Source organism: Mustelus asterias, chromosome 10 (genome assembly GCF_964213995.1).
Source record: "Mustelus asterias chromosome 10, sMusAst1.hap1.1, whole genome shotgun sequence".
NCBI classification, from domain to species: domain Eukaryota; kingdom Metazoa; phylum Chordata; class Chondrichthyes; order Carcharhiniformes; family Triakidae; genus Mustelus; species Mustelus asterias.
The window spans coordinates 12,418,044-12,437,650 of NC_135810.1; the positions used below are offsets into that span (position 1 = coordinate 12,418,044).

General features: G+C 44.4%; 1 protein-coding gene across 1 annotated transcript in view; it reads left to right on the plus strand.

The window, feature by feature from the left end:
- Positions 1-19,607, plus strand: part of klf5a (Kruppel like factor 5a) — a 50,059-nt gene that overhangs the window by 5,133 nt on the left and 25,319 nt on the right. Inside the window, exon 2 of the mRNA XM_078221575.1 lies at positions 9,938-10,805. Within this exon, the coding sequence (XP_078077701.1) occupies positions 9,938-10,805 (868 nt within the window). The remainder of the gene's footprint in view (positions 1-9,937; positions 10,806-19,607) is intronic.

Genomic DNA, 19,607 nt, shown 5'->3' on the forward strand with positions numbered 1-19,607 from the left:
CAGTGGGAATTAGGGGAGGTTTGGATGGAATGGACAGGAAGGATCTATTATGTTAGCAGAGAAGTCATTAATTGGGGGCATAGATTTATTGCAATTGGCAGAAGGAGTTGGCGGGGGTGGGGGTTGGGTAATTATTTCACCCAGAGGGCAATTGGGGGGAGTCTGGAACTAGCTGTCTGAAAGGGGCAGAAACCTTCACAACATCAAAAAAAAAAGACACACTTGAGGTGCCACAATTTACAGAGTTATGGATCAAGAGTTGGGAGATGGGATTAGACTGGCGAGGTTTGTCTTGGTTAGTACAGACATGATATAGTCCGATTAGCCACCTTATTGCCATAAATCTTTCCGTGGGCAGAATCCTCCCGAGCTGCTTGGGTGGGAGAGGAGAATCTACCGGGAGCCAGAAACCTGCCAGTGTAAAAACCTGTTGCAAAGCTCCCAGTGGCGGGTTAATGGTGGGTTGGACTTCTCGCCAGCTGGTGGAGTGAATGCCATTTGGATCTCCTGAATCTTTGTTAAAACAGCTGCCTGTCTGGCCATCCAATCTTGCATCACGCCAGCCAGAGAATACATCAGTCTGAAACGCAATGTTAAAGAGTGACATGCAGAAGGTGCTGAGTACGCCAGAGACTTCAGAGTGAGTGGAACAAAGCTTTCTGCCATGGTGCTCCTGATATGCTGAACACCACTCTGCGGGGGCGGGCTGGTTCCTGCCCTCCATCCAAGTGTCTATCTGGATGGGGCTGTGCTCCGCAACTCATGGAGCCACCGCAATAAAGGCCCCAAGTTCGACCAGGGCTGGAGTGCAAGGTGAGGCTGGTGGAGGCCTGATGAGGACAAGGGAGTAATGGAGATGGAGGACTGTGCAAACGGGAGGGGGATGAGTGAGTGAAAGGGAAGGGTCTCACGATAGCAGGCAGAGGGGCTCGGAAATGGATGAAGAAGATGAACAATGGAAGGCGGAGGGAAGCTAGACCCTGACAAGGTTGCATGAAAAGCTCACAGACAAGGGGGTCAAGGGAATACCATATTGTTTACTGGAAGGGGATGCAGGGAAGACTCCAGATCCAGTGGGTAGAGGTCCAAATGGGGTAAGGGCACCTCACAGGTGGTGGGATTGAGGAACCGACTTCTTGAGGGTGCGAGCCTTTTCCCTCTGGGTTGCTAACGTCCTGAATTGGCTTGGTGAAGACAGGTGGTGCTGAAGAGAGTGATATGAGTGTGCTGGACTGGTGTTTAAATATGGCGCCGGGAGAGGAACTCATCTGTGAATAATTAATGAGGATCCAAGCGCAGAATCTGGTGCGGAATTCCGGCATCCTGGCCAGTGGGAAAGTTGCCACCAGAGCTACCCGCCACTGCACTTTCAAAAGTGGAGAATTCTGCCCCATGTTTCTAATATACCTCAAAATGTTCTCCTAACATTGGAATTCCCAGTTATGTGATGGTGCATCTCCAGGATGGAAGTTTTGGTTCTCAGCAGTTGGCGCTTCATGTACAGAGTGGGGGTCCTGATCCTTTCTAATCTCAGACACCAACTTCTGGCAACAATTATATTTGGTCCTGAAAAGTTATTTTAGAAAGTTCCTTACAGGCCACCAATAGAGATCAAAGCCCTGAAATTCCCTCCCTAGCAGCACTGTGGCTGTACTTACACCACAGACACTGCAATGGTTCAAGAGTAAGGGTTGCACAGTGGTGAGCACTGCTGCCTCACAGTGCCAGAGTCCTGGTTAGATTACCGGCTTGGGTCACTGTCTGTGTGAAGTTTACGCGTTCTCCCCGTGTCTGCGTGGGTTTCCTCCAGGTGTTCCAGTTTCCTCCCACAGTCCAAAGATGTGTGGGTTAGGTTGTTTGGCCGTGGTGAATTGCCCTTCATGTCAGAGAGATTAGCAGGGTAAATACGTGGGGCTACGGGGATAGGGCCTGGGTGGGATTGTGGTCGGTGCAGACCTGAAGGGCCGAATGGCCTCCTGCAAAGTAGGGATTCTAAGAAGGCAGCTCACCACCACCTTCTCGAGGGCAATGAGGGATTTGATTTGATTTATTATTGTCACATGTATTGGGATACAGCGAAAAGTATTGTTTTTTGCACGCTATACAAAGCTCATAGAGTGCGTATGGGAGAAGTAAAGGAGAGGGTGCAGAATACAGTGTTACAATCATAGCTAGGGTGTAGAGAAAGAGCAGTGTAATATTTGGGCAATCAACACTGGTTTAACCAGTGACGCATGCATCCCGTAAATGATTTTTAAAAATCGTGTTTATGTGAGTTTAAATTCTCACCGTAATGTTCAAAGATTCTCCACACCGTCCGCCCAGCACCTTCCAATCTCTCTAACTTTCTACAGACCTATCGCTCTCTGACATCTGTGTCCCACCACTTTCACCCTCTTGTGCATCCTCCATGTCCGTTCCCCACTATTGCAGCTCTAATTCTCTCCTGAACCTTTCTGCCCAGACATCTCTTATGCCGCTTCTAAGATGCTCCTTAAAGTCTATTTCTCTTAGAAACTTTTGGGCCACCTGTCCTAATCTCTCTTGATGGCTCGGAGTCAAGTGTTGCTGGATAACGCTTATATGACGGGTGTTAGAATTGTTTTCCTCTGTTGAAGGTGCTATATAAATGCAACTTGTTGGAAAGGATAATTTCTGTTTAACATATCTAGTTAGAGTTGGCTAATTAGTAATCCTCCCATGTATGTCATTCAATTCTATTCCAGTTCTCTTTAAGAAAAATCTTTATTGTGTTTTTTAATTGTAATTGAACCTTCTTGAAGAAATTGAATTGTAGGCTAAGTTCCCAAGGAATACAATATAAATCAGGAGGTAGTGATTAGGTTTTAAGTTTTAATACGGTAGATGGGAGAAATGATTGAGGCAGGTAAAACATTTCATCATTTTGAGACCCCAAGAAAGAAGACTGTGACGAGTCCTACACCATAGGATGTAGGGAGCAGGAAGAGAGATGTTACATGATATAATTGAAGGAGTGGTCATGTGAAGCTTAAGAGGATGACACGCTGTAGGAGTACTGACAAATAAAGAAAGTTGAGAAAGATAAATGAGAACAAACTAGATATGAAATGTTGTCTATCAACTGTCTATAGTGCGGCATGGTGGCACAGTGGTTAGCACTGCTGCCTCACAGCGCCAGGGACCCGGGTTCGATTCCCGGCTTGGGTCACTGTCTGTGCGGAGTCTGCACATTCTCCCTGTGTCTGCGTGAATTTCCTCCAGGTGCTCCCATTCCCTCCCTCCAATCTGAAAGATGGTTAGGTGTATTGGCCATGCTAAATTCTCCCTCGGTGTACCCGACCAGGTGTCGGAGTGTGGCGACCCAGGGGATTTTCACAGTAACTTCATTGCAATGTTATTGTAAGCCTACGTGTGATACTAATAAATAAACTTAACGTATCAAGAAATACGTCCTTTCTTGCATTCTGTCGAGGGATGTGTTTGAGCCTTTCCAGATGTCAACGTGTTTGAAGTCTTCAGCTGCTTTTCCATTATTATTTCAACTCTGATGCAGGGCTGATGGAATCATTGAGCTGTATCCTGGCATTTGTATTATCAGAGCGGTTTTCTGTAGCTCAACAGCAGATTTGGAAACCCAAATGAAACGTGCAGCGTCTGTACAGACAGTGACCCACACCGGCAATCGATCCCGGGTCCCTGGTGCTGTGAGGCAGCAGTGCTAATCACTGTGCCACCCAAGTGTGTCACTGGGTGATGGAAAACTGGTTTACTGGTTTGGTAGCGGGCTATAGAGAAGCTTGGTAAAATAAATATAAAAGTACCTATAGATAGAACTTGGAGTTGGTGGAGCGCTAATGGATGTTGAGAAGAAGCAGGAAACTGAATTGACCAATCACTGAGGTATGAACATACCAGTTGAGGCTTAAATTGAAGGTTAAAACTGTTGATCAGTGAAGGAGTAAGAGATAGTAGCTGTTGTTTAGGCTTTGATGGAATAAGAACATTACAGAATATCAGTCTCTAGAATAAGATGCACCATAGAAAGCATCCTTTCTGGTTGTATCACAGCTTGGTATGGCTCCTGCTCTGCCCAAGACCACAAGAAATTGCAAAGGGTCGTGAACATAGCCCAGTCCATCATGCAAACCAACCTCCCATCCATTGACTCTGTCTACACTTCCCGCTGCCTCAGAAAAGCAGCGAGCATAATTAAGGACCCCAGGCACCCTGGACATTCTCTCTTCCATCTTCTGTCGGGGGGAAAAAAATACAAAAGTCTGAGATTACGTACCAAGTAACTCAAGAACAGCTTCTTCTCTGCTGCCATCAGACTTTTGAATGGACCTACCGTATATTAAGCTGACCCAAGCTATGACTGTAACGCTACATTCTGCACCCTCTCCTTCCCTTCTCTATGAACGGTATGCTTTGTCTGTATTGTGCGCAAGAAACAATACTTTTCACTGTATCCCAATACATGTGGAAAAATGGGTGGCATCGTGGCACAGTGGTTAACACTGCTGCCTCTCAGTGCCAGGGACTCGGGTACAATTCCTGGCTTGGGTCACAGTCTGTGTGGAGTTTGCACATTCTCCTCGTGTCTGCGTGGGTTTCTTCTGGGTGCTCCCACAGTTTCCTCCCACAGTCTAAAGATGTGTGGGTTAGGTTGATTGGCCATGGTAAATTGGCCCTTAGCATCAGGGGGACTAGCAGGATAAATACGTGGGGCTATGGGAATACGGGCTGGGTGAGATTGTGGTCAGTGCAGACTTGATGGGCCGAATGGCCTCCTTCTGCACTGTAGGGATTCTTTGATTTGATTTATTGTGACACAGAATCAAACAGAATATCAGCCTCTGGAATAAGTATACAAGTCTCTGTACTTTATCAGGGATAAATAAAGTTTTGGTTTGAAGTCAGCAGAGGGAAAATATATCTTTCACCGCTCACGATCGCTATTAGAATTCTGATGTCATGAATAAACATTACAGTCAGTGATTGATTTTCGAGCGGCTAGCAGATTTGACTAAAGGTCATTCACACAATACTGTGAAAAGATGATTGGCTGATGACTTAGCTAAAGCAACGGGGAGAAACTAATCTAATTGGCATGGTGGTAAGAAATCATACTGAGGCAACGGTTTTATTAATGGCACTCAAATGTTTGCGCAGCAAATATTGTTCCACTTTGCTGTACTCCCGCCTGTACAGTGATGAAGGGAACGTGCGACCAACAAGTTCAACAACTTTTCGATCACCTGAGTGTGACCGCTTAGTTTCAGCAATCTCACCACCGCATTTAATGCTCTCATTTCTTTCTCAACGCACTGCTGGTGACTGGGTGAAATATTCAGAAGGGTAAACGTGGCTGTTCAGTCTTCACCGCAACCAATGTTTTTTGTAACTCCAGTAATAGTTTGTGTGCGTCTGCTGTCGGGGGAGGGGCTCCTCTTGCACATGTATGTGTTAATCACATGTTACATGTGTGTGAATCCAGAACTAATATGGGTTGATCCACGAAATAGCAAAGCAGCACCAATAGAAACTAATTTTATGACCTGTGCCGTTACTTTTCCTGTTCACAATTCAGAGTAAATTCTGGTTCAGTAAAAAGCCAGTCATCATGTTCTCAATGATAATTAGACAGAGGATGGCTGGATAAATAATGTGTTTAGGTATATTTTTATACATTTTTAAAAAAAACATTTGTTTATTTTTGGAATGGAAGAGGGCAATGAGTAAATATGCAGTTCAGGCACTACTGAACATTGTGCCCAAAGCAGCAATTGTTTACGATGACACAATGGTTGGCACTGCTGCCTCCCAGCACCAGGGACCTAGGTTCGGGGTCACTGTCTGTGCGGTGTCTGCATGTTCTCCCTGTGTCTGCGTGGGTTTCCTCCCACAGTCTGAAAGATGTGCTGATTATGTGCATTGGCCATGCTAAATTCTCCCTCAGTGTACCCGAACAGGCGCTGGAGTGTGGTGACTAGGGGGTTTTCGCAGTAACTTCATTGCGGTGTTGATGTAAGCCTACTTGTGACAGCAATAAGTATTGGACACGAGGAAAATTTCTTGTCTTTTGGTCACTCATTAATGACCCAAAGTACAGTAATTAAGCCACTCAACAGCCATAAGTGGTTTTAGAAATAGTGAGAACTGGTTGCTGTTTTACTTTAATATATGCTTGAGATTTTCCTGAAACCATCTGTGACATAATTAGTTCAACAAATTTGAGTCAGTCGAAACTGGAAGAATGTTTTTACTTTTAAATCTCTCGCTGTCTCCATGAGTGTCTGGTCCTGTGTCTCACTTGCTTTCTTGTGTTGCCCTCATTCTTGCTTTCTTGCCCTTGATCTCTGGCTCGCTCCAGATGTTGTACATTTTTTTTAAAAAGCACAAAAAAAATATTGAATAACCAACACTATAAGTTTGTTTGTGTTTCCCTGACTTCAAAAATAAAGAAAAATGCAATATGGGAACAAAAACAAGGGTGGGGTGGTGGGATGGGACAGACTGTATCGCTTTTTGAAAGAGCTGGCATGTACTTGGTGGGCCGAGTGGCCTCTTCCTGTGCTGCTCTCTTCTGCGATTCTAAGATTTGGAACAAGACTTCTAAAGCTTGAAGGGAACCCGCAGCCAAATGTTCTGTTGTGACCCACCAGTTTACAAACCATTAGCACATTCATCATTTTAAATTATTCTTACATTGTTTTTGTTCCTGCAACTGTATCAGCTTCATTAAACATTAACTTTTACACGCAGTAACATTTAAAATACAGTTTATGGCATTCTTGAGTGTCTGCACCTGGATAGATAAAGTTTATTCTCCAATCTGAATTGTTTGCAGAATTAACATTAGGCCAACTCTGTTCCAGCTACCTGCATATCATAAGGGAAAAAGTTGGTAAGGTGAGCAATCTTAAACCCCTAATACTTTTTACTTATTCCAACATGTTAATCTTTGGGGAATTGTACCCATTAAACTGACTGTTTAAAGTAAAACTTTATTTATTAGTCACAAGTTAAGGCTTACATTAACACTACAATGAAGCCACATTCCGGTGCCGTTTCAGGTCAATGCACCTAAGCAGCATGTCTTTCAGACTGTGGGAGGAAACCGGAGCACCCGGAGGAAACCCATGCAGACACGGGGAGAACGTGCAAACTCCACACAGACAGTGACCCAAGCCAGGAATTGAACATGGGCCCCTGGCTCTGTGAAGCAGCATGCCGCCCTGTTTCAGGGGAAAATAAATTAGAATAGTCTTCCACATGATGATAGGTTTCGTATAACGAAAATGCGAGTATTGTTGAATAAGTGATATCGTTTTATTTTAAAAATAGAGTGTTGTCTAGATACAGGTGTCGTTATATCAAGGAGATTTAGAAGTTTTACTTGATGATGATCGATTTCAAAAAGGCTTGTTTTGAAAACACAACCCACTACCAAGTGTTGTGGCAGAGTCTTTAAATATTTTCTGAAGTTGTGATTCCAAAAAAACGTACGGTCAAACAATGATGTGCTTCTTTTCTGGAATTAGTAATTCCTTCGCAGGTCGAAGAGACTTGCAATTTCTAATGTGTCAGTGATGTACTTAATTCTGAAGAGTAAGCTTGAGCACCAAGCATCTCTCTCCAGCTTGTATAAAATTCTATTGTTTGTTATGGAAAATAATGTTCTAAAGAGTAGCAGCGATTTTCCTTAAAGTCTGCTTGTATTTTGCAAACAACTCCGATTAAGATCTTTGAAAAACTTGATCCGTGAATGCAGTCCCCGGGGAGTGCTTAAGGTCAGAACTTTTGTATGGGGCATATTCAGTGGTATTATATTACCAATCACCACGTGGCATCTTTTTAATGAAATGTGCGGGACGTTTGCATCCACCCATGCCATACGCTGTTAAATTCCTGATTTGCAACCAAGGGGAAAGTAGCGTGCTTCTTTTCTAAAATCTGACAGTGATCGATTTGCCATGATTTTATATTTTTCTCTCTTCTGGTGTGAGTCAAATTCCTAAATTTACAAAGGTGGCACTGCACTGTACCAAATACAAGCTTTTACCAGACCTTGGTATATTGCACCTTCAGATTGAATCTATACTGCATTTCATCTCTCTCTTATGAAGGCACGGTGGCACAGTGGTTAGCACTGTTGCCTCACAGTGCCAGGGACCCGGGTTCAATTCCCGGCTTGTGTTACTGTCTGTGTAGAGACTGCATGTTCTCATCGTATCAGTGTGGGTTTCCTCCGGATGCTCCGGTTTCCTCCCACAGTTCAAAGATGTGCAGGTTAGATTGATTGGCCATGGTGAATTGCCCTTCGTGTCAGGGTAACATATTTACTCTAGCAGAGTAAATATGCGGGGCTACAGGGATAGGGCCTGGGTGGGATTGTTGTCAGTACAGACTTGATGGGCCAAACAGCCGCCTTTTGCATTTTAGGATTCTATATAGGATTCTATGATTCTAAGAAGCAAAAGAAAGTATAGAGGAAGGGAAGGAGATAATGGGGTTGTTATTGTAATGAATATTTTATTCTATTTTTCTGCCCTGGAAAGACTTTGGAGTGGCTGAAATTTGACCCCACATTCAGCCACTTATCTTCTAGGTTGTGCATCATGTTCATTGTTGCAGCAGCTGTCTAGCACATGCCATTTTTCACACCCTCGCATTGCTAAGCTCCCAGAGCCAGGCTAAATAGGGGCAGGGAGTTTGACATGAACATAGACTTTTAATGAACCTTGAGGCTCTGAAATCTATCAGCATTTCAGTATACAACTTTCATAATTATCTTTTCTCCCCCACAAGTAAAACGCTTAAACATCAAAGATGGCAATTTTTAAATAAAATCAGTTTCGTTTCAAACAAGGTTAGCTGGAATAATGCAATCATTTCAACTGAAGAATGATTTTTTTCATTTTCACCTCCCTGCAGTCTTATTAATGTTTAACGTCATTTGATAAAGTGTGCGTGTGTGCGTGTGTGCGTGTGTGCGTGTGTGCGTGTGTGCGTGCGTGCGTGCGTGCGTGCGTGCGTGCGTCCAACATGGACATCCACCATTTGAATGTTGACTAGACTGGGCCTTATGGAACAACGGTGTCCACGTTAATGGTTTTGTTTTGTCAATCAGTGTCACTGTTGGTATAGTTCTGACTGTCTTTCCAATATTTCAGTGGTGACACAGGGACACTGAGCCTTAACACATTGGCTACTTCAAGGTTACAAATTTGAAATGTCTTGTGAATTTTGGTTAGAAAATTATTTCGTGGGTTTTTAAAGTGCCGTGGCTTGCAACATTTGATTTATTATTGTCACGTGTATTGGGATACAGTGAAAAGTATTGTTTCTTGCATGCTATACAGACAAAGCATTTCGTTCATAGAGTACATAGGGGAGGAGGAAAAGAAAGAGTTGAAATTCAATTTTTAAAAAAAGTTTATTTATTAGCCACAAGTAGGCTTACGTTAACACTGCAATGAAGTTGCTGTGAAAATCCCCTCATCGCCACATTCTGGCACCTGTTCGGGTACACTGAGGGAGAATTTAGCATAGCCAATACACCTAACCAGCGCGTCTTTCTGACTGGGAGGAAACCGAAGCACCTGCCAGAAACCCACGCAGACACGGGGACAACGTGCAAACTCCACACAGACAGTTACCCAGGCCGGGAATCGGACCCGGATCCCTGGCGCTGAGAGGCAGCAGTGCTAACCACTATGCCACCATGCGCAGAATATAGTGTTATAGTCACAGGTAGGGTGTAGAGAAAGATCAGTTTAATATATAGTAGGCCCATTAAAAAGAAGTGATATGTGTCGTGCCAGTGCTTGATTTTAATATTGGCAACTCTTCCAAGAGACCAATTTGAATGCACTTCACCCTTGTATTTTTTTTTAATTGTGTCTTTTTTTAGAACTTATTCATTACATACCACCTTTTTCTTTCCATGCAGACTAGGTGTGAGATGGAGAAATATCTATCTCCCCAGCCATTGCCAGTTCCAGAGGTGAAGAAGTACAGAAGGGACAGTGCTTCGGTGGTGGATGAATTTTTCCAGGATGAAAGAAGCTCGCCGTACAGCGTCAATATCAACGTGATTCTGCCCGACATCACTTACTTGCGAACTGGCCTTTGTAAGCCGCAAAGACCATCCATGCTTCAGCCCCATTCCGAGGCAGTTACGGCTTTCACCCAAGCAAACAGAACACTTGCCACCCAGGCCTTGCCAGAGTTCACCAGTGTGTTTAACACGTCGCAGTCACCGGACGTCAATACCGTGTTCATTAAACAGGAGCTGCCCTCTCCTGAAATGCACCTGCCTGCATCCCCACAACAAGGTCAGCTGTACCAGCTACTGAGTTCCCCAGACTTGGTAAACGTTCCTGGTAACACTTCTCACGCACCAAGTAATGTGCCATGTATGGGCAACCTTGCCAATGCTTCCGTGCCAACGGGAATGCCTGGCATGAACACGCTCGGCAGGGTGCACCAGCAGGCAACATTGAAACATTTTCATTCTATCTCAGCGGGCACGTTTACTGGGTCAACACCCTTCTTCTCGCAACAGCCTACATACCTGCCACCCTCGCCACCAAACTCTGAGCCTGGTAGCCCCGACAGGCAACCAGAACTGCTGCAAAACATGACGCCACCTCCGTCGTATGCCGCATCTATTGCCTGCAAATTGGTGTCGCCCACTGGAGCCCATGCTCTCCCGTCAACCCTGCAAGTAACACAACAGAATGTGCCACCACCTAGGTTCAACCGGAGAAACAATCCAGAACTGGAGAAGAGAAGGATCCATCATTGTGACTTTCCAGGTACGTGGTACAATTTTAAAAGGAATTACGTGTTACCTAGAGCATACAATACAGAAACAGGCTATTTGGTCTAACTAGTCTTTTCTAGTGCATATGATCCACAAGAGCACCCTCCAACCCTACTTCATCATGGAACCCTATCAACAGTTCCATCTATTTCTTTCTCTTATCTGGCATCCCCTTAAATTCATCGATACAATTCACCTGAACTACTTGAGGTAGCGAGCTCTGTATTCTTAACTACACATTTGGTAAAGAAGTTTCTCCTGAATTCCCTATTATTCACTGGATTATGATCTCAAGTTTTGGTCTCGCCCGCATGGTAAAACATATTCTCTTAGAATATGGCCAATAGTCATTAGCTTTATTTCAAAAGGGAGTTTTAAGTTAAAATGTAATCGTTAAAACAGGACAGATGATCTAGAATCATAGCATACCTACAGTGCGGAAGGAGGCCATTTGGCCCATTGAGTCTGCCCACCCAAGCCCTATCCCCGTAACCTCACATATTTGGCACAGTGATTAGCGCTGCCGCCTCACAGCTTCAGGGACCTGGGTTCAATTCCGGCCTCGGCTCACTGTGTGGAGTTTGCACATTCTCCCAATGTCTGCATGGGTTTCCTCTGGGTTTCCTGGTTTCCTCCCACAGTCCAAAGATGTGCAGGTTAGGTTGATTGGCCATGCTAAATTGACCCTTGTGTCAGGGGGATTGGCAGGGTAAATATGTGGGGCTATGGGAATGAGGTTGGATTGTTGTCGGTGCAGTCTCGATGGGTTGAATGGCCTCCTTCTGCACTGCAGGGATTTTATGATTCTATATTTACCTTGATAATCCCCCTGACACTAAGGAGCAATTTAGCATGGCCAATCAACCTCACATCAAACACTTTTGATGAACACCGGCACGGTAGCACAGTGGTTAGCACTGCTGCTTCACAGCTCCAGGGTCCCGGGTTCGATTCCCGGCTCGGGTCACTGTCTGTGTGGAGTTTGCACATTCTCCTTGTGTCTGCGTGGGTTTCCTCCGGGTGCTCCGGTTTCCTCCCACAGTCCAAAGATGTGCGGGTTAGGTTGATTGGCCAGGTTAAAAATTGCCCCTTAGAGTCCTGTGATGCGCAGGTTAGTGGGATTAGTGGGTAAATATGTGGGGGTAGGGCCTGGGTGGGATTGTGGTCGGTGCAGACTCGATGGGCCGAATGGCCTCCTTCTGCACTGTAGGGTTTCTATGATTCTATGATCTTTGGACCGTGCAATCCTTTTCCAAATAATAATTGAAGTACCGTTGCTTTGGAAATTTGCTTGTTTAACGTTGATGAGTTTCCTTGACAGTTGGGTTTTTCATCAATAAAAGGCTGGTTTTATTTTAATTTGATTTGAAAAGAATGATTTAGTGAATGGGAATCCTTTGAATTTAGGACAGTATGTCCACTGTACGGCTCAGTCCTGTTGTAAATACTTTGTGCATTGGACATTATTGCCTGGATGTTGATTGTACCTGATGTTGACTAGACTGCAATTTGTTCACATTAGAATTCCTTTCCAAATCTGAGTGCAGCATTAAATAGCCAACAGTGTGTCTGTGCAACAAATAGAGGTCAATTCTTTGACTTCCTGCCTTTTTGGTTGACATCAGAAGTCTCCTAGAAACCTATTTATGAAGATCGTTTTCCCTTCTTGCTGCACCCAAGAAGGTTTCCCCAGCTTTTTGCCCTGTAAAGCACCCAATAATTTTATTATGCAAACAACTGCTTTCTAATGATGCTGTCAAAAGTGTTGATATCTAACAATGTACACGCCATCCAGTTCTTGCAGATATATAGATTGAGAGTGTTATTCAGCTATATAGCTGTGTTCAGTAGTGCATTGATTGCCGGTGGGTTATGGTCATTCCTTGGCATGAGGCTCAGATCGTCAAGTGGCAGGGGGCTGAGAGTTGGAGGATTTGTTGGATTGTAACGCTGCCTTGGGTGGTAAGGGGCAGTGGGGAACTGAAATTTGCTGAGATTCCTGCACTTATGTGGGTGTTTGTAAGGAAAGGCTTTTGCATCACAACTCCTAGTGCAGTTAGCATCGCTTACTCTCGTTGGCAGCTAAGATATTTTTGTGGAAATGTTACTTGTAAAGGGATATTCGAAAATGCCAAATTTCATAGCGATACCTTCTTGCTGCTGGGGGACATGAGATTGAATAAGATCCTAACCCTGTAATCAGGTAGGCTGAACAGGCATGAGGATGTATCTAGGGGTTGGTGAGGATGGTTATTATTGCTCGTAGACTTTCAAGATCTCCATAGAAGTGTTGGGGAAGGGACAAGTCCACTGGTTATATTGCCACGATCCCGAAATAGTAACTACATTTCAATCCTTACTAATTCATAGAATCGTAGAATCTACAGTGCAGAAGGAGACCATTTGGTCCATCGAGTCTGCACCGACAACAATCCCACCCAAATCCTATTCCCACAATCCCACATATTTACCCTCCTAGTCCCCCTGACAGAAAGGAGCAATTTATCATGGCCAATCAACCGAACCTGCACATTTTTTGGATTGTGGGAGGAAACCGGAGCACCCGGAGGAAATCCACACAGACACGGGGAGAATGTGCAAACTCCACAGACCCAAGGCCGGAATTGGACCCCGGGTCCCTGGCACAATGAGGCAGCAGTGCTAACCACTGTGCCACCGTGCTGCCTGGGTTGAGTAAATAATTTTCTTTTGGATCACCCATGGATTTTTTTTTTTGGTGACAATCCTACATTTATGGCCCTCAGTTTTGATCTCTCCTCATTGAGTAGTAACATGTTTACATCTACCCTAGCAAACCCATTAATCAGACCTCTGTTGAATTACTCAGTCAAAGTGCAAGTCATTTCATTTCCTGGGGCTCCTCTACAACTCATTTGAATTGATTGAGATGTTCAGAGGTTGCACTGTATGGAGTAAGGATTAGGCGGTGAAGAATTTTGAGTTAGTCCTCTCAAGTTGCAACAGGTGGTGGCTACGGCAACTACAGCTCCTGTTCCCAAGAGTTATGGCAGCTTTGTGTGCATTGTAATGGCCAGGAGCAGTGTTGAGCAGAAGCAGGAAGTACATGGAAAGAGATCTTGTCATGGATAGCTCGATCTAATAGTGTTAACCTGGGCTACATTTCAGGCAGAAGAAATTGGGATTTGTTTGGATCATAAAATATGAACATGGGAGCAGAACCTTTATGGGTAATAAAGGAGCAGAGTGGCGCAGCGGAAGCGTGCTGGGCCCATAACACAAAGATTGATGGATCAAAACTATACTCTTGTCTACAAGATTATGAGAGGCATGGACAGAGTGGATAGTCAGTTTTTTCCCAGGGTGGAAGAGTCAATTGCTAGGGGGCACAGGTTTAAGGTGGGAGGGACAAGATTTAAAGGAGATGTCCGAGGCAGATTTTTTACACAGAAGGTGGTGGGTGCCTGGAACTCGTTGCTGGGGGAGGTAGTGGAAGCAGATACAATAGTGACTTTTAAGGGGCGTCTGGACAAATACATGAATAGGATGGGAATAGAGGGATATGGTCCCCAGAAGGGTAGGGGGTTTTAGTAAAGTCGGGCAGCATGGTCAGTGCAGGCTTGGAGGGCCGAAGGGCCTGTTCCTGCGCTGTAATTTTCTTTGTTCTTTGTCCTTCAATGTGGAAGTTGACCATGCGATTCAGCAAAGGCAGGTTTCTGATGCCAGCAGTTATCTGAGGTCCTTCAGGTTTGCTATCTTGTACAATTGTCTTCACTTACAGTGAACACGATTCACCTGGACTATGAATTAAATGGAACAATAATATTTATTTCTTCTAAGAAGCCAAATGCATTAAAGCTATTTAATTTGATTTCTTAAGGTGCACATTTCTTTATTTAAATTGTCTATAGTTTCAGAAACAAATAATCTTGATTTGACGCAGAATCCAGATTCATAGAATCCTTGCAGTGCAGAAGGAGGCCATTTGGCTCATCGATTCTGCACCGACTCTCTGATGGAGTATTTTATCCAGGCCCTCTTTCCCCTTCCCTATCCCCATAGGCCCACACATTTCCCAAGGCTAATCCAGTTAACCTGCACATCTTTGGAAGAAACCGGAGCAGCTGGAAGAAACCCATGCAGACACGGGGGGAACATGCAAACTCTAAACAGATAGTCACCCAAGGCCAGAATTGAACCCGGGTCCCTGACGCTGTGAGGCAGCAGTGCTAACCACTGTGCCACAATGCCGCCCTATCAGCTGCAATCCTTCTGGTATGGATTATCTGAAGTCTATTGGGTTGCTTATGAAGTGGAGCTCATTGCTTCTTCTTGAACTTTTAATCTGAGTGTGTATCTCTTAATCCACCTGCTCACAGTTTGACTAAATATTCTACACCAAAAATGATCAAAGTGACACATAAAATAAATCTGAGGAACGTTGCCATGGGTGTGTATAAAGGCATTTTGTTAAAGATTCAGGGCTGGATTTTCCCATCTCAATGAGGGACAAGGCGGGTGCAAGCGGAGGCAAGCAGACCCTGTTTGCAGAAGTCCTGCAACCATTCCCACTGCCAGCTATATCAATCCATGTGGGATAAGGCTGCGTGTCGCAGGCTCTCATACAGAATGTCAGCTCCATTGCAGAAGCGGGCATTTTAGGCTACCTGTTATTTTCATGGAGTCTGATTGACATTTGAATGCAGTGTGCTTCGTGACAGCTTAGTGATGTCATGAACCATGGGAGAGCTCTTGCCTGTAGTCAGGAACCTTTTGACAGCTAAATTTAATAGGTATTGAATGTCATAATATAATGATGTGTGATAAGTTTAAATATATTTCTAATACAAAGATTAGTGATGGGCTTTGTTCTGAAAAGGTAAGTGACCATTAAATTGATCAGCATTGTGAAAGTGGAAAGGTGCGCAGTTGCATCAGAGTACATTATCCAATGGATAAAGTGCTCTTTTGCATTGAACAGTATTGGTACTCAGATTTGTCTGTGCCATTTGACCTCCATTACTTTTTTTTTCCCATTTGAATGGCAGCTCAGACACTTAGATTTTAAAAATTATTTCATAGGATATGGCCCTCGCTGGCAAAGTCAATGTTTGTTGCCCGTGCCTACTTGCCTTTGAGAAAGTGGTCATGAGCTCTGCCCTTGAACTGCTGGTACAGGTGCACCCACAGTGCTGTTAGGAAGGAAGTTCCAGGATTTTGATCCCGTGACCGCGAAGGAACAGCAATATAGTTCCATGTCAATATTGTGTGACTTAGAGAGGATATTGCACTTGGTGATGTTCCTGCCGCCATGTGTCACCTTCATTTAAGCTTGAGCAGATCTCTGATATTTTAAAATGTATTAATCTCTGGCGGCTTTGATTATATAGCTGTACAATGAAATCCATTATGAATAAGACTGCCCAATGGTATTAGAGGTCTCAAGTTCTGTACATAATGGATACTGGGTGAGTGGGCATGCGAAAGTTTAGGTGGTATGGGTTTGGGTAAGTGGAGCGAAAGAGAGAAGGAGCATGGATGATATGGAGAAGATATGAGTGTTAGGGAACCTCACTTGCTCCTCTACAGAACTGAGCTGATGTCCCAGTGAACGGGAAGGGTGTCCACACCTGGCCATCTTAACAACTGCCTGTCCCTTCCTTCATAGGCTGGAGCCAGACACAATGGTCCTGAACCCAGTCTGCCCCCAGCTCCTGTGGTGGTGTGGGGGGAAGGAATATACTTTGGGCACGTGTGGCCACACAGGAGGTGGGATTGTGATGTTGGGAAATGGCCCAAGTGCCCATTCCCACCTGAAGAGGTAGAATCTGGCTCTCGATCATCTTGTCACCATGAAGCCCAGATGAGTTCTGCTTTTGTCGAATATGGTTAAATCAGCTATTGTTCTACATAAAGAGTTCCATTATTTCAACAATTAAAAATACAATGTAGCCGCCACCCTATGTTCTCATCTTATAAAAATAAAGGAAATAAATTGTCTATCTATAGTGAAGTCTACACGGATGACTGGTTGCATCTCACTGGTTTATAAAGCTTAGGTGCGTCTCTATTTTTCTAACCCTTTCAATCACCTTAAAATGTATTTGTACTATTTCAAGGTTGCAGGTGTAACCTAACTGAGTTTTATTTTGTCTTTCTTGTATGGGTGGCACAGTGGTTAGCACTGCTGCCTCAGCGTCAGGGACCCGGGTTCGATTCCCGGCTTGGGTCACTGTGTGGAGTTTGCGCATTCTCCTGTGTCTGCATGAGTTTCCTCCCACAGTCCAAAAGATGTGCTAGTTGGGTGCATTGGCCATGCTAAATTATCCCTCCGTGTCCCCAAACAGGTGCCTGAGTGTGGCGACGAGGAGATTTTCACAGTAATTTTATTGCAGTGTTAATGTAAGTCTACTTGTGACACTAACAAATAAACTTTAACTTTAAACTTTTGTTTCTTCCTACCCTTTTCCTCTCGTCTCATCTCTTCTGGAGATGTGACTGCTCAACGGGCTTCTGTGGATGCTGTTATCTTAATTTACCTTCATATCCAGCCAGTGCTCATATCTGAGACTTGGAAAGAGTAACTAATCTCAATTGTACCGTTCTCTGAGTGAGTCATGTTCAACTCCTGCAATGGGGGCACTACATAACGATCACTAAGAGGATGCTGTCTGTAACCACCCTGGTTTCTTAACCCACAAGCACTGAGGGCAGGAACTTGCTCACCAGGCAAGTTCCGATTGTTCAGCGCAGGTTGTGGATTCGACCTCAAAGTTTTTGTTTTTAAATGGGACTGGCCAATCTTTGGTGACCAGTGCAAGCAGTACTGAGGCCCAATAGCAGGAGTTACTTGGAGGCAGTGGAGCATCTGTCAGTATCAGGGGAATGACAGAGACCTCATTTGGCCCATGACCATCTGAGACATCCATCTCCAGCAATTCAACATTAAATGGCAAGTCAGCAGTCTTGCTATTTCCTGCTGGTATTTTTTAATTGTCTTCACCAAACCAGCCTCCCATCCATTGACTCTGTCTACTCTTCCCGCTGCCTTGGCAAAGCAGCCAGCATAATTAAGGACCCCACGCACCCCGGACATTCTCTCTCCCACTTTCTTCCTTCGGGAAAAAGATACAAAAGTCTGAGGTCACGTACCAACTGACTCAAGAACAGCTTCTTCCCTGCTGCTGTCAGACTTTTGAATGGACCTACCTTGCACTAGGTTGATCTTTCTCTACACCCTAGCTATGACTATAACACTACATTCTGCACTCTCTCCTTTCCTTCTCTACGAATGGTATGTGTTGTCTGTATAGCGTGCAAGAATCAGTACTTTTCACTGTATGTTAATACATGTGACAATAATAAATCAAATCAAGTCAAAAGTAACAACCAACTCCTGTTGTGCAGCCACCTCTCTTTACCCTGGGGTGCTGACACAACAGGCAACCAAGTCAATGATTATAAAGTTACGGTGCTACTTTAATTAGCACCATTAAGTGACTCCTTAATTAGGTCAATTACATATTTGATTTGATTTATCATTGTCACATGTATTAGTATACAGTGAAAAATATTGTTTCTTGTGCATTGTACAAAGCATACCGTTCATAGATAAGGAAAGGAGAGAGTGCAGAATGTAGTGTTACAGTCATAGCTAGGGTGTAGAGAAAGATCAGCTTAATGCGAGGTGGATCCATTCAAAAGTCTGATGGCAGCAGGGAAGTAGCTGTTCTTGAGTCGGTTGGTACGTAACCTCAGACTTTTGTATCTTTTTCCTGACGGACAAAGGTGGAAGAGAGAATGTCCGGGGTGCATGGGGTCCTTGATTATGCTGGCTGCTTTTCCAAGATAGCGGGAAATGTAGACTGAGTCAATGATGGGAGGCTGGTTTGCGTGATGGATTGGGTTTCATTCGCAACCCTTTGTAGTACCTTCTCTGGGAAAATGTTCCCTATTTGTTATGCCCATAAACTATGTTCTTTGAGGTTAAGTGTGTTCCCATTGTCACCCTGGCAATGATCAGAGGTACCTATGATCATTTTCCTAGTCTATATATTTTAGTTACTCACTAAGCCTCAGAGTTACTGGTTATGTTATAACGCAACCCATCTTACTTTGGTGCAATATTTTTAAAGGAAAAAATCATGTCACTTCTTGGCCCAAAGATGTGTTTTTGGGATTTTAATGAACGAAGAAAGGAAATTTGGTGTAAAGATGGAAATTCTGGAAAAAGTGCTCAGCGGGTCTGGCAGCATCTGTAGAGAGATAGATGTTTATGGTCGGTGACCTATCAGCAGAGGCTGGATGAGGTTACAGATGATCAGGACGGGCCAGGGGTCAAGATGGAGGGGTGGAGGGCGAGTATGGTCCTGATAGATATTGATTTCAGTGATGGGACTTTCTCTCCTTTCCTTCCCCTCTCCTTCATCCCAATCTTACTGAGACCAGTGTGAAAGCTTTGCCAAAGTCAATGGACATTTAAGCAGCTCATTGAACTTTACGTCCCTGCCTTCATTATGACATAGAAATATAGAAAATAGGCCCTTCAGCCCTTCACACCTGCTCTGCTTTCATTATAACCATGGCAAATCATCCAACTCATTAGCCTGATTCTCTTCTACCCTCTCCATTCCCCAAAATATCTTCGGGCAATAAAATCTGTCTCTCTCCCCCTCGCTGGAGTGCCTACCTCTCTCCCCCTCGCTGGAGTGCCTGCCTGCTTGCCCCCCTCCCCCTCGCTGGTGTGCCTGCCTCTCTTCCCCTCGCTGGAGTGCCTGCCTGCCTCTCTTTCTATTTGAAATGTGCCTTCCAGTAA